This window comes from Lepeophtheirus salmonis, chromosome 5 (genome assembly GCF_016086655.4).
Source record: "Lepeophtheirus salmonis chromosome 5, UVic_Lsal_1.4, whole genome shotgun sequence".
Taxonomy (NCBI): domain Eukaryota; kingdom Metazoa; phylum Arthropoda; class Copepoda; order Siphonostomatoida; family Caligidae; genus Lepeophtheirus; species Lepeophtheirus salmonis.
The window spans coordinates 36,555,109-36,573,961 of NC_052135.2; the positions used below are offsets into that span (position 1 = coordinate 36,555,109).

At 30.0% G+C, this 18,853-nt stretch overlaps 1 protein-coding gene across 11 annotated transcripts in view; it reads left to right on the plus strand.

Moving 5' to 3' along the window:
• The first annotated feature begins 1,825 nt into the window (after positions 1–1,825).
• The window catches only part of LOC121119102 (RNA-binding protein 24), a 32,609-nt gene continuing 15,581 nt past the window's right edge, over positions 1,826–18,853 (plus strand). For 3 of the 11 annotated variants that reach the window (XR_011780212.1, XM_040713721.2, XM_071888645.1), the window contains exons 1-3: positions 2,319–2,403; positions 2,453–2,791; positions 16,556–16,682. Coding sequence is in view for 8 of the 11 variants with exons in the window: in XM_040713721.2 (XP_040569655.1) it covers positions 2,501–2,791; positions 16,556–16,682 (418 nt within the window). In the remaining 3 variants the exon portion in view is untranslated. Of the gene's footprint in view, positions 2,046–2,304; positions 2,792–16,103; positions 16,233–16,555; positions 16,683–18,853 lie in introns of those variants that run through there. The other 8 variants (XR_011780210.1, XM_071888640.1, XM_071888641.1 and 5 more) reach the window with 7 other exon arrangements.

Here is an 18,853-nt window from a genome sequence, read left to right on the forward strand (position 1 = left end):
GTTTAATAAGAGAAGAACATATAACCTCCTCCTCACAATGAGACCTTCCATTTACTTTGATGAGCCTCCAATGTCCTTATTGTCCAAATATCTTGAAAAAGTCGAGGCCCCTCTCCTCCGACACCAATAATATATATTTCCCATTGTGAAGTTATTGCCTTATTATTAAAGGGGTGTGATAATATAATTTCAAATATCTGCTGTCACTTTTGAGATAGAATGATAAAGTATGACGTCCGGGCAAACTTATACAATGAACCCAATATAAACCCAATGATAAAATGCATTCACATTTGAATATTTATATTTATACATATTATAACTCTAATGCCCCTAATTTTTTCGTGAATTCTGAGTTATGCAGATTGATTGTGACAAGGCTTATTGTCTGATCTAAGAGCTCATGAGTGAGTTTAGAACGATATTTGATTTTCACTACATGCATCTTAGAGAAAACAGATTTTCATAGTCTTGTTGATCTGAACATTCCACAAACACGAAGGCCCAATCGTCTTAAAAGCTCAGATCTTGTTACAATCCAATCCAGAGTTATTTCGTAAAAGGTAATGTCTTGAACACGTTCTTCTATTCATAATTTCATTGAGGGTCAATTTACTATATTTGCAGTACATGAACATTTGTATTTTTTACAAATTCATGAACGTGTCCATTCCATACACCATAGGGTAAGAGTGAAATTGGGTACTTAATCAGTTTAAATACACCGTCGTAAGGATATAAATTTTAAATCTTTCATCAAATTCTATGATCAAGTCTTTGAAATATTTTTTTATTGTTATTGAATAAGTTTCGCAGGGCGTATGAAATGCACCTGCGTACTGCCTATTGAGAATTTCTACCCTTAGGTATGTCATTATCAAAGAAGTTGTTGATAAATGCTGCATTTTATGCATCAAATATTGCAAAATCTTCTCATTATAACATTGCAACATTTAAATGTCTCTACGTAATACGTATTCAATGTCTACGCGCAAACACGTTTAAAAGTCGTGGAAGGACAACATACATTCTATCAGTATCAATCGTATGAAAAAGTACACTAGCTTGGTACATTTGTAGTCATAGAGAATATGAAGATTAAATTTAAACAAATAAATTAACTAATGAGATGTGACGTAATGGCCAATTACGAGTATATATATTATTATATTGTCCCCCAACAAACAAAATAACTTACTTTCCGTTGTGATATGTCCTATTTAGATGCTATGTACTCGTATGTACAATTATTTAATGAAATAATTAATTTGCAAATATGTCACGTGATTCAATCAAATTCCCATCGCAACAGCCTGCATGTTCCTCAGCTCATAGTGTATAAGTGAACTGCTTCTGATCCCTCCGCCAGGTGGCAAAAGTGTTATCCATAGTAAGAGAAGCGCAGGAGAGTTTTTTTTTCCTTCTCTTTCTGTGTCTCAGGAGGAGTACGTATGTTTTTGTACGTAGATGAGAACATATGGCCGGTTTACCCTCATAATACGATAATATTTCCCCCTCTCTTTTCCTTCGTTCGTCTTGTCCCATGCATTGAGATTCCGTTATTAATCATTGTATTTAAAAAAGTAGAGATAAGGTTTTTTTTTGTAACAAGACTAAAAGGCAATCAAAACTTGTCAACATGCTGCTACATATTTTGTTTATATTTATTTAATTTGAAATAGCGCCATCTATATTATTTTATTTTTCTTATTCGAATTATTCTTCGTTAATCTAATAAACATGGAGGGCCCATGTCTATTATTCTTATTCTTGTAGTACTCCATATATATTTATTGTGGAATGAAACGGCCAGCTTTCTCTTGTTGTTTATTAGGGGAGCTCCTGTAGACGCACGTACGGATCCTTAGAACAACGATAATGATCTTTGCAGCATCTGAAATCAATAAAAAGTGACGTTTTTATTGCTAGTATACTACACTATACCTGGATTGTTCCATGTTTAATTCTATTTATTTTTGTGTGGATGTTGTGTCATATTTGCAATGAAAAAAAAAAAAAAAGAAAAAGCACCTCGTCAATGAAAGGTAAAAGAAAAAAATTGTTGGAGGAAGAGAGGGGGGGGGGAAGTAGTACGGGCTCTCCCCTTTCACACCGCGCGCGTTTAGTACGTGTGGCAAACTACAACTGAGTACGACTAGTACACTAGTAATACTAACATACGTTCATGTTGTATGTACGTTCTATCATACGTTATAGAATTAAATAAAAAAAAGCAGCAGAGCGGTGTGCTCTTTTTTTATGCCTCCCCCTGTTTCTCTCCTTTTTTTTACTCATTCTTTCCACGCTACTTCCCTCAGTCACGGAGGTTATATCTGAGAAGCAAGTGCGTAGTATTAACCAATACCCAACTACATATTACACCAACCAACGAGCGAACGAGAAGTAACGTCAATCAGCAGATTCAGCATATAAATAATAACTCTCTCTATAGACTAGATAGATAAGTATAGACTTAAAAGTTATCCAAGCTCAATCCACCATGTTGATGCCGGCAGCCAATTCCCCGTTGCCCACGACAGTGATCCCATCCAGCATTGTGAGTCCTACAACGGCAACCGTCACGATACCCTCTGTCAGTTCCATCGTTGTCCCACCACGCTCCATTAATCCCTCTCAAAAAGATACGACTCATACAAAACTCTTCGTTGGAGGACTTCCCTATCATACGACAGATAAATCCTTGAGAGAACATTTCGAAGTGTTTGGAGAAATTGAAGAAGCGGTTGTTATCACGGATCGAACGACTGGGAAATCGCGAGGATATGGATTTGTAAGTTTTTTTTACATGTATTTTATTACTTCATATAATGGATATTTTTTTATATTCATGGACAGTCTGATCTGAGTCTATAATTATTGAGTTGTTAGTTACATATATATATATATATATATTTATAAAAGAGAAACACTTGTAATCATTTATAAAATAATGTGCCCGGTACAAAATGAGGCCATTATTCAATTGACTTTAATTTATTTACACCTGGTAAAAATTGGTACATTTGTACATAGCCTGTGTATATGTATTTGATGGCTTTTTAAATGTGAACTATGTAATTTGTACATATATAAGAACTGATTGAAAAATTCTTGAACTCATGCCAAAAAAGTAAGATTGAATAAACATACATCTAACTATGTAGACAGCAATATTCTCTAAAGAAAGTATTTATTTTTTTCCTCACTACCTTTTCAACTTGAGGAGCATAAATGAACATACAAATAAGAAAAACACAGATGTTTTCTATATAAAGATAGATAGACAGACGAAGGTAGGAATACCTCTTCCTTTAAATAAGAAAAAAAGAACGACATGATGAGGGGGAAATTCTTCCCCTTCCCCACATTTCTTAAAATTCAATTGAATGCTCTCTCTTTTGAAATACTTATGTACATTTTGAACCCCATTAAAAAAACATAGATAGGATCCAAAATTTAATTCAGTTTTAATTAAAAGGTAAATAACAGAAGATATTATCTTTAAAGCTACTAGCTCATGTTTATATGGAATTAGAAAGGGGTCGTTCAAAAGATACAATTTTTTTAACCACTGCCGGTTTCAGAAATTACGAGCCCGATCGAAGAAATATTTTTAATTATACAAATTTGAATTTTATATAAATCTCTCAAGGGCACAAAACCCTTACTTTTAAAATAAAGTTGCAGGTATTTGTTGTCTGTAGTGCTCTCTTAAAAATATATACTAATGCGGAGTCTGGTCAAAAGTAAGATATGCGGGCCTTCGTCCAGTTTGCAATGTTTAATCTTTTAAATGTTACGAGCGCGGGCACTTTCCAACTGTTAAGTAGTAACAACTTTGTCATCTGTCCCTTATATTACATGGCTATGGAATATGTATGCACACGAGGGCCGTAGTTTACTAAGGGGCACTTTTTCACTGATCGACATATTTCTGAAATATGTAGGACAGTTATATATACTAAAATTGATGAATTTATGTTTCATTTTCTTTCTTTCTTTTTGTCCCCCCCCCCTTTTCTAGTTTTATAAAGACAACATCTACACTAAATTATGTATAGATATTTGGAAGGAACAGGTGGTGAATGAACACAAAAAAAATTTTGAACAAAAATTATATAAACAATGTGCATCGAAAATTATTCATTTACATATTTGGATCCAATGTGGTCTTTGTATTCAAATTTACAGAATTAAAAGATACTCAAAAATGTAAGCTAAGCTTTAAATATTTAATTGAAGCTAAGGAACTTAATTTAGCCCCAAATATGGATTTTCCAATGTAATAATTTATCAATTTCCAATTTGTTCAATTTAACAGTGAATTTTCGTGCTACTTAAAGTAGGATTAAGGACTAATCAAAACAATTAGACGATAGAAATAGACGATATTTAATCGTCAAAGAATACAATGAATGTTATTAAGACTCAATTTAGAGAAAAATCAATATAGCTTTCTTTTGTGTTATGGGAAGTTTTGTTTCGGTTTTTATCCAGGACCGGGCTCCATTCCATTCCAACTTGTTGGTCCTGAAAAAAGGTCGAATCGATCCCTCATGGCGTCACTGAGTGTGCTATTCCCTTTATAGTTATAATGAAAGCAGGAATATATTTTTGAAATATTGGTTAATGATCTTAATAAATATCTGATATATCATATCGACTAATAAATCTTCCACACATTTAGTAAAAGGAGTGAAAGTTTTAACGATCGCTCTTATGACTGGATTGGACGGAGTCAACACTATACTGATACCATTTTTTCTCATCCTCGTGTACTTAATCATTGGTATCGATTATTGAAGAATTTTACTTGTATTTACTAAATAATTATATTGCAGTTCTAATTTATGTACATACAAATATTGTTGGTTTTGTCGATTTTGGCCTTAAGCCAAATTCCTTCAGCATGCCCAAAATAACAACATGGATCTTTCCCACAAAAAAAAGAAGAAATTCCCTGAAAATTATAGAAGAATTAATATTTACAATCATGGAAAAATTCTATAGACGAAAGAGACCAGACATGCTTTACTTAAGAAAATTATCACCAGGGCTCAACAGACATGATAGCCCCTGATAAGTAAAAAACCAGTCAGGCTAGTGTAGAGCTTCTTGTATCTTGTCCGATTGGTGTCACAATGTCGTACCTTAAATACCGCATATGCATGGGGAATTTTGGGTTTAAATCATAAGTATCACCTTGTGACAACGTCTAATACATTGAATATATAAATATTAGTAGTGGTTTTAAGTAAAACATATTTTAAAAAGACAAATTTTGCCATTTTTCACATCTGGTGTAGTTTGGAAATGTTTTTGACAAAACGGACATTTCTAAGTGCGGAATACTCTGTAAATTTTAATCCCACCATTAACTGATGTATTTAACATATTCCTTAAAGCGCTTTGTATCCTAGTAGATAGATAGTTTATATATTTCTGGTATATCCGGCTAATTAATTATTCACAGAGCAAGTCAAAATATAATTAACTTGGCCCGAATATGACTCAATTTTCACCATCCTCGTGTACATAATCCTTGCTTCGATAATTGAAGAATTATGCTTGTATATACAAAATAAGTATAATTTCAATTCTACTTGACTGACTATATATCATTGTAAATACAAAAATGGTGGCTCTGTCCATGTTGGCGTTAAGCCAAATCCCTTCAGTTTCCCTAAAATGCTTATATTGAACATTAATGCAAGTAAGCTTATACATTTGTACAACATAATATGTACAAATGTACATATTATGTTAAAGGTATAAAAATAATACACATATTGTTCAAAAATGACTTTTCCCTTTTTTTTTTAAATAACTGCTGCCATTAATACAACTGACGTACTTGGGTAAAGAAGGAATTGAATTTCAATCAAGAATTAATACTATTTTTGCTTCCATTCTCAATGGAGACATAGAAAACATGTACAGACATTGTAGAACATATACCTATATAAATTATTATTATGTATTAATTTTGCAATATTCTCTACTATCTATATCCCTACCTTATTTGAAAGCTTCTATAATATTTAAATAGTATATATTTGGCACGTTACACCATGATTTATATACAAAAGGAATTATTTCATAAGAATTTCTCTACTAAGAATTCTGGACTTATAAAAGTCTGATTTTTTTATTTTCCATCTATTTTCAATGAAGACGGTATCTACATACATAACAACATATTTATTAGGGTTGTGATTTGGTCTGAGATCAATTTTGTCAATCTTCCTTTGATTGGTTAGACAGAGTTGCTGATTAAGTAATATTAAACTTTATTGTATTGAAATTACTCCATCTGAACTAGGAATTGGCATTGATATCCAGAGATGTAAATAACTGAGATTTCCTTATCTAGGTTTTGAATCTACATACAGATCTATGCTGTTTGCATCTTTTCGGTTCGGTCTTAAGTGAATTTTTACCGAACTATTTAAAACAATATTTCTGGTGAGACCGCTGTCCTCATCCCATGAAGGGATATGTTCGGTATTACTCTATGAACTGATTTTCTTCACATCAAAATCACCACCATTCTTGTGGTACTTCATCCAAAGTCGTAACTAGTTCTTGATGGGTGTTGTAGGGAATACTCAGACTTGGTCTTTACCGCACGAAACCTAGTTACCATTGCTCCTTTCTGAGCCACATATACGTGATCATTCATAGGTACGGCTAAAATGAAACTGTCACCAAAAACCCATTGTATGTAGAAAGAGCTGATAGCAAAGTTGGGCTAGGTCAACAACTTTCAGGGGTAGATAGGGATCTCAATCTTGTACATAACGTCTTTACCTTTATTGTGTCATAATCTTTCCACCGACAAGAAGCAGAAAAAAGAGCCCAAAATCAATTGGGAGTTCGGCCATTCTACCCAACTATGGAATTAATATTCCTTAGAAACATTGAACAAAATACAGTGTAAATTTGAATTATAGTGAGGTGACACCAATAAAATACGTTTAACTTTAATTGGCACCCTTGTACGAAAATGATCCCAACTATTAAATACATATGACGCCATCAAATATTCATCTCTAAAATCGGTTTAGATTGAATTTTTCAATGAGATCGGTCCAAATCGAACTTCTTTAAAAATTTATATCAATATGTGTATTTTTGGAAGTGGGCTAATGATATAGTTATCGGGACAGCAATAATACTAGGCAATATGAGTTGTACAAAGGATAATTCATAGCTCTTTGTTATAAATTATTCATTAGTAGGTAAAATGTATTTATTTTTGTCAGTGGTAGTGCTGTCGAGTCGTCTGTTATTGATCTTTTAAATACTTTCATAAATCATTGTTTATATATTTCACTGTGTTATTATTATTATTTTTCTTTCAAAAATAAGAATCGTTGGAAATTTGATCTTTGTTTATATATATATATATAGCATTTTATTTTATAGAATATAAAAGGACTTTTGATTCAAGATAAAAAAATAAAAATCAAATAAAAAAGGTATTTTAAAAAGTAATTGATACTTTTTATATAATATTTGTACATAAGGGATTATTATACCTCGCTTCCTTTCCTCATTGGTTGTTTGTATGTATAGGTTGGCATACATTTATAAGTATGTACATATTCAGAAAGATAAATTGAGATTGAGAAAAGTCAATCAGCAATTATTCATATCACATATATGAATCTACATTATACATAATAAATCCTATCTTCAGTGGTGCAGTGGTGTTTGGAGTGAAGTAAATATGGGTGAACTGCTTTCTCTCATCCTAATGCTGTGTTAGCAAAAAGTAAGTGGTGTGGGGAAAAACTACGTTGTAAATGAGCTTTGGGTAGTTGGAATTAGTCTTTGTAGTATTTATATACGAATGAAATAATTTATTATTGCAGTTAAAATAACAAATCGTGTTTTTTCTCTCTTTTACAGAAAAGGTTTTTTTTTTTTTCATTTTGTAAATCATAGCAGTATCAATGTAGAGTGTACATCTTCAATCACTCTTAAACACATTTATTTATTTACCTATTTTCTATAAATAAGTAGATGTTTCCCCTTTCTCACATTATCTTAATGGTTTACAGGATATCTTAATTATTTTATACGGTCGTCGTAAATAAGGCTCCAACATACAAGATTTAAATTGACCGATCATACCTTATTCAGAGTGGTCCATGTAATTTGAAGCAATTAATCTAATTATTACGGTGAAAAAATATTTTTTAAAGGACCTTATTAAGCAGAAAATGTAGCATATATTTTTTTCAAGCTCTTATGGTTAAAAGACAACGTTCTTGAAGTGCTTGACCGGCAAATGCGACACATTGTGTCCACAGGGATTTCACACATCTTATTTGTGGCTTATTTAGCATAAGATCAAGAGTTTCTCTCTTCATAAAGTGTGAAATAATAATGTTGATTGGACCACCTCCAATAGTTTTTCTGCAATTTTGTGCTCTATCAAACCACCTTAAATATAGTTATAGAGATCAATAATCTTCTCGAAAACGCCCTCGTTTATTGGCAGATTAACCTGTTAATTCTATAATACTCAGCTGTTGAAATAATTTAAAACAATTGTTGGACCAATTAACTTTGACAATAAATTAAACCAGTAATAAAAGTAACCCTAAAAATGTATGTCCCTAAGTATCTGGACTAATCACATTGGTAAACTGAGGTACTTTACTCACACATGGGCTGAAAAGTCCCACGTTTCAAAAAGAAAACACGTTTTTTTTTCATGTTCAAAATTGGCTTTTATTTAAATATTATTATTTAATTTTTTCAATTTTTATTTGCTTTATGGAGCAATGTCTACCTAACACTTTTCCCGCCATTGCTTTGCGTAAGCGTTATTTTTTCCCATTAAAAGTAGATTGAAATTAAAAGAAGAAATTTTTTTTTGAGCCATTGTTTTGGAAATCACAAAAGTTGTGTCACACTTAGCAAAACTGAGGAATATATTTTTATTTTGACAGCTGTCTCGTGAAGGCTGATACTAACTAAAAATGAGGTGAATTAAAAAGTTAGCAACATCTATATTTGTAGATTTGAACTATTTAGACCCTATGTTATTAATAATATTAGTATAAATGATGCTTTGTAGATGTACTTTAAATTTGGGTCGTTTTTCACGGACTCAATTTAAGAAAAGGACCTATTTTAAATCCTATAGCGAGAACCGATACAATTCTAAATACATAATAGGATTTCAACATAATATACTTAAATAGACATATGATACCATATAGCAGTGGTTCCCAAATTTTGTGAGAAATTAAATAAATAATATATTAAACATTTGGTCGAGGATACTTTATATGCCGCAGGATATTGAAACATGCTATAGCACTCTGCAGTGATAAAAAGGTTGAAAATCACGGCATTATAAGTTTTTTATAAAAAAATGAACAATGAAAGTGATATGAATATTATTCAAATCAAGAAGTCACTTCACTTTTCAACATCCTTTTTTTTTCTTTTGTCTCATGAATATACTTATAACATACATATGTTTTAGCTTTTGTCTATTTATAGTGTCTTATTCAAAAAAATAATTTAATATCTTTCTTCTGCTCCCCAACTTAATATGTATATATATTTTTCGCTGTTGTGAGCATTTTGTATACATCTTTTTAATGATATATCATTTATTTTTTGATAACGTGCACAATTCTTTGTTTTTGAAGAGGATGACATTATTATTCCTATTTTGGTACGTAGTATACATACATGATTTCCTTCCTTGTATTTTTGTTTTTTTGTTTTTTGTGAACTGCAATGTCTATATTGTAATTAATCTAAATTCAAACTAGATATGTGGATGTATATAAATATTAAATAGACCCAATCATTAATTTAAGCCGGCATATCAACTACATACTAGTGTTGTCATGATACCAATATTTTTTGGATTAGTTCTTGTTCCTAAATTGATAACAGCATTTCGATACTTTTTGACTAAAAGTATAAAATAATAAATGTACTTTCAAAGACGTTCTTTTTTTGTTTGGACAGAGGAGCTCAGAAATGTAATAACTTCTTTTATACATAAAATACCTTTTCAATCTTTTTTTGTTACATCATTGGCTTCCAATTTTTTCAATGACGTAAAAGTACTTAGTACAACCAATTTAGTTGATTACCATTTTAACACATTCACTGTGATAGGTTCAGACTCGTATATCCACATGTACTGTGACACAATATTTGTGCATATCTTCAGTTAGCCTCGAGCTATAAAAAGCATGACCCACTATAGCTTCACATTGCACCAAAAAAATCGATTTTTGCAACTTATAAAAAATTGTAATGTGACCTACATGTGATGCACATTGCAGACTAGCAAAACATAGCGTGACCCACATATGGGTCATATTGCAGGAAAACGAGTTGCGTCAGTACCCCCATCACCTCTATTTTACGGGTATATCGAACAATAGTATTACATAAATTTTATTTTGAAAAAACTACATATTATAGACCTGATCAGTGATATATATCCCCCCCCCAGGGTTGTAAAAGGGCCTGAAAACGACGTTTAGAAGTACCTTACAAATTTTTGTAACAGGGTTTCTCCAGTAAACTTTCTATCTATAAATGTTTTATGGAACCTCTAAAAGCCCGACTCGACTTAATGATAATAAGTAGATAAAGTTTAATAAATAGAAAGCTCGATCTAATTTTTATGTCAAACAAGACTTTGATTGTAAATAAATTGTTAATCAAATATAAAAATATTCGAAAAAAGGTATTTCTAAATTGATTCTACTTTGTCCGTGGATATAGTATTTGATCATTTCGAATAATCGAATTTAATAAATCATTTAAGAAAAAATAATGAATGCGATTTTTTAAATAAAAAAGGCAATTTCATAATATAAAAAGGACCCACTTTTATTTATTTAAATAAACGAGGATTCGTAATTATTCGATTATTGAACATTAACAATATTTTATTATCTACCAAATAATTTCACATGTGTTGTACGTCAACACAAAAATAATCTTGAATATATAAATAAAAATAGGAGTAAATCCGAATAAAAATTTTTATATTTTTTTATAAAGTAATACAACTTAATATTTGATAAAAATATTTGCGTAAATAATTGTCTTAGTATTCAAATTTCTTAGATAAATGAAAAAACTCAATAATGTTTACTATACATAGTTCAAGAATCTTTAATTGTTTCATAAAACTTTATTTGACAGCCGATATGGTCTTTCAAATACCTTATTATTTATCTTAATTTATGAAAAGGAATTTTACGACCTTTAAGTAGATAATTTGAGGGAAATGGGGCCAAAGGATTCATCGTCGTATATTATTAACATAAATATAAAACAATTAGTTGAAGTATACAAATGAATTAGATATACAATTTTTTGGGAAATTATTCTAACTCATTTTAGTGCTGAGGGATCAAATCTATAGTTGAAAATCTTATACCTACGCTATGTAAAGTGTACAATGAGTGATATTCAGTCTTTTTATAAAAGAAAAGGTCATAAAAAATTCTCAAATTTAGCTGTTCCCTAAAAATCTTCCTTTCCAAACACCTTTAATAATGAACCTAACATTCAAAGATAATTTTGATAGTAAGTAAGTCAGTTCGATCCGATTTTCAGTTCGAACCGGTCTTTGGTAGTGAATCGAATCTCTACAGTATGTAAAGTCATTTCTCCTCTTGTACATATATGATCTAGTCTCATTTTTTTTATTTATACATATAATTATTAGTAAACACATGTGTTGCATGATAGCCACCTCCGTACTTACTACAATTCGAAGAGGATCTTTTTTCCTTTCCTCAGAGGTAGCCACTGGAATGTTTCCCCCCTCCCTTATTCAAAACAACCTTTAGCCTACGTGTTTCTACAATGCATGAAATAGTATATATATGTATATATATTATGAAATAAAGATCGCAATTGGCTTATTTATAACTAAATAAATACATAATACGCTCAGCCTCAAACTATGTACAACATAAATACTTCTGTATAGATATTCTTTAATATATGTTCATATTATACATTGTTATACAAACACAAATGTGTTAATGAAGTTTAAAAAAACAAAAAACACTAATAATCTCTGCAAGGTATAGAAAGATATTTTAACTTTTATTATAACTTAATTCTCTAAATGATGCTTATTAGTAGTGTTGTATGGGTAACAATTGATTAAACCCATCAAGTCTTAGGTCTGGTTCTATCAGTCCTTGATTTTCTCCTAAAAATATCGATGGTTTATTAAGCATCTGTTAGTGAACTTGTAAAATACACCCACCGGTTTAAAAAAATGCTTCTTATTTTTTGGAAGCTACATTTTATCTCGGATGTTTTTCAATAGAATAGTTTATGTCCTAGATCTAGTTCAATCTAGTCTAAGGACTGGTAATATCAGTCATTGTGACAGTTCCTTAAGACTGTTGGTTTTGAGTACTGTGAGTGGTAGAACTGATTAAAATAGAATAAATAATGTTAATGGACGTCATCAAGGAACGAGCTTGATAAGTAAATCTTAAATAAAGAATTACCAAACAATACTTTTCAGTATGTGCCTAAGTCTTTCAAACAGTTTATATGCAATTCTGTAATCGTTTTGAGGATTTATTTGTATATTTAGCCATTTTTAATCGATGTTCAGGGAATTTAGTTAACTGTTTTGCTTTAAAGGTTTATTTGGAGTCTTCATTTTTCAATTGTAAGAACTGAGGAGTAGCTACAAAAAGGTAATATTGTAGTTATTATTTTATTTAATAATCAAAGTTGGTGAATACTTATTTCATTCTCAAAACTCGCATTATGTTATGAATTTAAAAAAAATTTAATGTCTTTACTATTAAAATACTAAATCATATCTTGTTGAAATCCTAAACTTATGTTGTGAAGATTTATTTTTTCTAAATGTCTTACATTTATGGAAGAATTTTTTACCATTTAAGTTGATATTTACGAGTACAAAAGGTACTCAACAATGTTTCTAAATTTCAATAACATAATTATTTATCTGTTTATCACGAAATTAAATACTTTTTATTTCTTGGGTCTCTTCTTTACCCCTTTTACTAAATGTGTTATAAAAAGAATGCATGTATTAAAATAATCTTGTACATATCTTGCCAAAAAAATCATGTTTTCATAACTATGCAATATAATACGAACATATTATAGTTTCGTTCAATAATATAATTTCTTATATTATACAATTGAATAATTAAAAAAATGATAAACACTCTCAAAAACGTTACGGAAAATCGATTTTACCTTCTTTAATGACTAAAGATCGGTCCTCGGTCTTATATAAAGACCGACACAACACTATTTATTAGTAGGTTTGCAAAATGTAGAATATAAAGGATTTGACATGAGAAAGGACAGGATAATTTCTTTGCCGACAATTGATTTTTTATCTGTTGGGTTGCGTGGGAGGATCGAAACGATTGTTCCGTATGCATATATTTATTTGTGTTTGATTAAAGTATTCCCTAAGTTTAGAAAAAAAAAATCCTGTCGCTTTTCTTAAATTGTTACTTGACTTGAATAAACCTAAAACGATTGTCTTGAAATCAACGTATGTGAGTTCGAATCCCAAATCTTCGAATCGAAGAATATATATATATAAAATAATGTATATGGACTTACCATAAATACAATTTCTAAGTCAGATAGGACTAAAATGTGCACATACACCTAATTAGTGCAACTTCATCTGACCAATAAAGGGGGAAAAATTGATTATCAAGAGACTCTAATACTCATACTTGACTTTATTTTGTGCAAAAAAATTGAAATGCCTTTTCTAAAACGTCATTAAAATATTGTGTTGCCTAAAAATAATACATGTGGCTTAAAGGTTATAACTTCAAATTGATTTGTAACTGATAAAAGCCTACAATTTTCAAAATAGACTTGTCTTGAACTAAAATTCGATTCAAAAGTCGAAACATTCAAGTACCGATAAGTCACATATCTACATACTCGTATTATGACTCAGGGGCTCCGTTCTTATTATTATAATAGTCGAATTATTACAAACATATCCTTTTTGTAGTTGCAAATATATAACTAATGAATCATTACACCCAAAAAAAAGTAAATTTCTTACTTTCACCCATTGTTACAAACGTTTGCCTCATTATTTGTAAGAATAATGGAAATTAACCCTTTTTTAAGAATTTACGTGATTCTGTGCCTTTTAAATGGGAGGCACTCACAAAAATCAGCAAACAGTACATGATATTAGTGTTCGTTATGTTTTTTTTTAACACTGGTAAGTTTATTTTTTCTCTCAAAAAGACATCCCAAACTCTACAAAACCAAAAAAAAAAAACACTACGTGTTTTTAAAAAACTACAAATCTAACTTTAGAGTTACTCTTAAGAAAAAACCAACATTAATTTTATCGTAAAAATATTTGTCAGAACAGTCATTCAATTACTTCGAATAAAAAAGCTCATAAATCTGCAATTTCATAAAAAAAACAAAAAAAACTTTTTTGTTCTTCGAATAGAACAAGGGTTCTAATTTAATTTAATTAATAAGGAGAAACCAGATCAACTACATTTGTAGAAATTGTCAAATACTCATACTTAACCAAATTCGAAATTTTTGACTCGAATCCAACACTAATATATATTATTTTATATGATGTACAATATACCTACATAAATATGTATATACTACACTGTATATGAAATGATGAAGATATTTATTATGAAATTTGAGGAGATCATACGTTTATATATAGCTGTTAATGGTGTGTGAGAAGAGTCAAGGAGGGGGAGAGTTAAGAAAAAGAGACGTGAACTTTCACGTGTTGTTGATAAAAAATAATAATAATAACAATAAAAAAAGGAATTAATCTGATTTATGATAATTTGAATCATACAATAAACCTACATATGTGATACATCTACATAAAAACAATCTTGAATGACTATTGAGAAAAGGAGTCTAAATCATTTTATCAATTATTTTAAGAGAAGAAACCTGGATATTCCAACACGTTTAGCTATTAAACCTATAAGAAATGTCAGGCTGTCCTCCTCCGAAAAGTGGCTTAAATATCGCGTTCTCTCCGGGACACTCAAAGTGAGGAGGATGTTGTTGTTTTTTTGGATGAATATCCCTAGTGTTGTTTTTGTCGCAACGTATAGAGATAATTTTCTATCGTTTTGTAAATCTTTAAAACCAATTTATGAATCAGTTGCTGAGATTATAATTCATAATTTTAAGTTTTATGTATTCAAAATAAGCAATTTTATATATTTTTACGTTAGAAAGCATGAAATTATAACCAATAGAATCAGAACAAAACCACAAAATTCCTTGTACCCAAAGATAAGTTTCTCCTATTTTAGTATTTCAGATATTATATCAATAGTTAAACTTCTCATGAAAATTTTAAAGACGTTGATCTCCTTTTATAGGGTGTTTTTTTTTTTTTTTTTCTAAAAGCTTATATTATTATTTAAAGTATCTCTTTATTTTATGTCGCATCATTCATTTTAAGCCTACCCTCTGTCCATCTAACCCCTCCCCCTCATTTAAATATGTTTTGCTTTTATTTGAATCTCTTTTAAGTATTTTATTCGTTTTGTACTTCAGATTTTATCGATTACTTCTATTATTTAATGAAATACAGATTTTGCTTTTGTCCAAGAAAAAATACAATCAGGAAGTATAGAAATTTTCAATTGGCTTTTTTACTTCATATATGCATACTACCTGATAATTCATAATATATTTTGATCAATTTATGCATTAAATTCAAATTTCTTCAATTAAAAAAATCCAATAATAAGTTGTTGATAGAAATTAATAGTAATTCATTGAAGAACACAAACATAAATCAAAATTCAATGTTGATAATATTGATTCTAGTTTGCTTTTATGTTGAGGGGATACGTATGTACCAGATACTAGCCCTACTTTTTACCGTCTTCATATCATTTGCATCTAATTATGACAAAGAATTTGTTCTGTTTTATGTTTAATTTGCAGATCATCTAAAGGATGACTCATAATATTCAATTAACAGAAATACAATATCATTTGTTGTAAAATACAAAACACAAATCATTGGGATTTGATTAATATCATTCCAGCTTGCATTTGTGTTGATGGACTGCATAATATATAGGTTTATATTTAACTTGATGTACAATTGGTCACAAAGAAAACTACTACTAACAAGTTACTTTACCTTTTTCACTAAATTATCCCCCCTCCATCATGTACGTATGTAAACATATATTTGACTGGCTGTTTTGGGCTATTGTTGGATTTACATGATATTTTTACTGATTAATAGAATAAACGACTACTAACATGCTTATTAGGGTATTTTTAAATTTTTGATGTAATATAAATATCTTGTATGTACGTGTATAACTGAGAACACAAATGTTTCACTGACGTCATTGTATTGAGTCTTTGTTTGTGACAGGCGATTTTTTGTCCATATTTTTATATTATGTATTAAAAATTTATCTGTAAAGTTTTCAAAATGACCCGTGTAAGAATCTTTTTTTAATATATATATTTTGTTTGTTATTAGGTTATAATGCAGAATAAAGACGACGCAGAACGTGCTTGTAAAGAACCAAATCCGATCATCGACGGACGGAAAGCCAACGTTAATTTAGCCTTTTTAGGAGCGAAACCACGAATTAGTACTATTAATGGTAATGTCTATTCTTCTTCTTCTTCCAATACCTATATTTTTAAGCTATTGATATCATATAGAGGAGAAGGAAGGAAGAAGTAAACACCAAAGGCTTTGCTCCTATTACTTTTCTGCCCCTCCCCCTCTCTCATGAAAGTCCAAAACACACAATATGTGTTTATCATAAATTATAGCCCTAAAAATGTGTATATATATAGTCATATTAGGGTGAGGCTTATAGTACATTGAGGCAAAAAGGCTTAAACCGTTTTTGATCGTATGGACCTAATGAACATATTTTTTGTTCAATTTCATTGAAATATCCTCATATTTACCATAAACACAAAGTTGATAATGAAATTTTGAAAATATGTAATAACAAAACCTTATAAAAATCACATTATTGGGTTTTTACATGTCGAAAAATTTTAATAGATAGGGAGAGATTTAATATAAACGAATTTTAAATACGTCCTTATCATAATGCTTATATTGAGTAAAAATGAAAAATATTTGACTTAGTATTACCAACTCGACTTTTATTTTGTACAGTTTACATGTAATGACTTTATCAGTGCATAATTTATATATTTAAGTGGAGTTGGTGGGACTGGGTCTTAATGGTCTACATAGTGCACAGTCAATTAAACATGGCATTTTTGAAACTCTATTCAAATAAACTAGAAATAAATTGTAATTTTTCTTTGAAAAATATAATATTTTTTAATACTAAACTTTATTCTTAAGGCTATATTTTGGAATAAAAATTATTTGGTTGATTCAAAACCCAAATATGGATGTTTATAGTTCGTTTGTTTTTATTGATTTATATTTTAATGAAATTGCACAGATATTTTCATTAGAACCATACATCAAAACAAGGTAATGGAAATGAGACACTTTTATTTGTCTGCTGGAGGCGTGGAAAATTACTTTATAACTGAACCTCATGAAGTCACCATTTTAATTGAATTAACAAGGTAATTTATGTTAGGAAAAGAAAAAAATACATATGTTATAAAAGAAAGCGATAAAGCAACTTTTTCTATCTGTAATATCACAAAAATTGCCATCTTCCGAGCAAAAAAAACCAAACTAATTAGCCATGGAATCTACTCAATCTAACAGGCACGATTCGGCACTTGGTTGTATTGTTTCTTTAATTGAGAGTTAAAATTGGTCCCGTCCCTTTTATCTGTCCTTCAAAAAGTCCCCAAGTTTTGAAGCACCCTCTACTAGGCACTAATATTTTTGTTAAGTATTTCAGTTTAGCATTGGTTTAGTAAAACTTCAAATATCTTTCAAAATTGTGAATATAGGGTCATAATCTTAATTTATGTCTAATTAAAGTCTAAATTAGGCTTATTTAAATGATGGAATATTGATTTATGTTGGTTCGTGACACAACAGAGGGATCGCAATATGATTTCTAAAAAAAGAAGATTATAATTTAAATTGTGGCATAAAAACATTAATAATAATTAATGTCTATATTTTTTTTTATAAATCTCTTCTGGATCCTTTTAAAGAGTATTTTCCAGAAGATAGTGTTCCCCAAAAACATAGATGAATACGCCTCTTTCCCCCACCATCCCTGACCTAATTATTGTTCGTCTGACATGTTAGATGCGCTTATTCAACTTTCATACGACCAAACACTAAAAACCGATTTTGATTCTAAAACACTTGACGAATTCTGTATTTCTGGCTAAAGAGCTTTAGATTTACTTATACCATTTGACTCAACTTATTAATGTGAGAAGACCATTTCTGTATTAACTTATATCCAAAATAGGTAAAGATTGCGGCTTAACATGAATGATCTTTGAGTTTCTTTGTCTAAAATTAAACCTTAAATATACCTATGCTCAATGCACAGTACACATCCGTCAAGTTAAGGCTTTGAACCGTTTATAAACATATTTGCACATCCCCAGCCTGTAATTTTATTTGTCTGTGAGACTCAATTTTGACCTTATTAAACACACGAAAAAGATAATAGATAGTATGGAAATGATTCCAAGTAGTTCTTGTATCGTTGAGTGTATATTTACAAAATATTTGATTATGTATGTATGTATTTCGTATATATATATAAATATATATATACGAGCAGTGTTCAAAAAGTAAGGTGACTTTTCCAATTTCGAGAGCAACAGACATTTGACATGTAGGATTTTTTTTATGTGA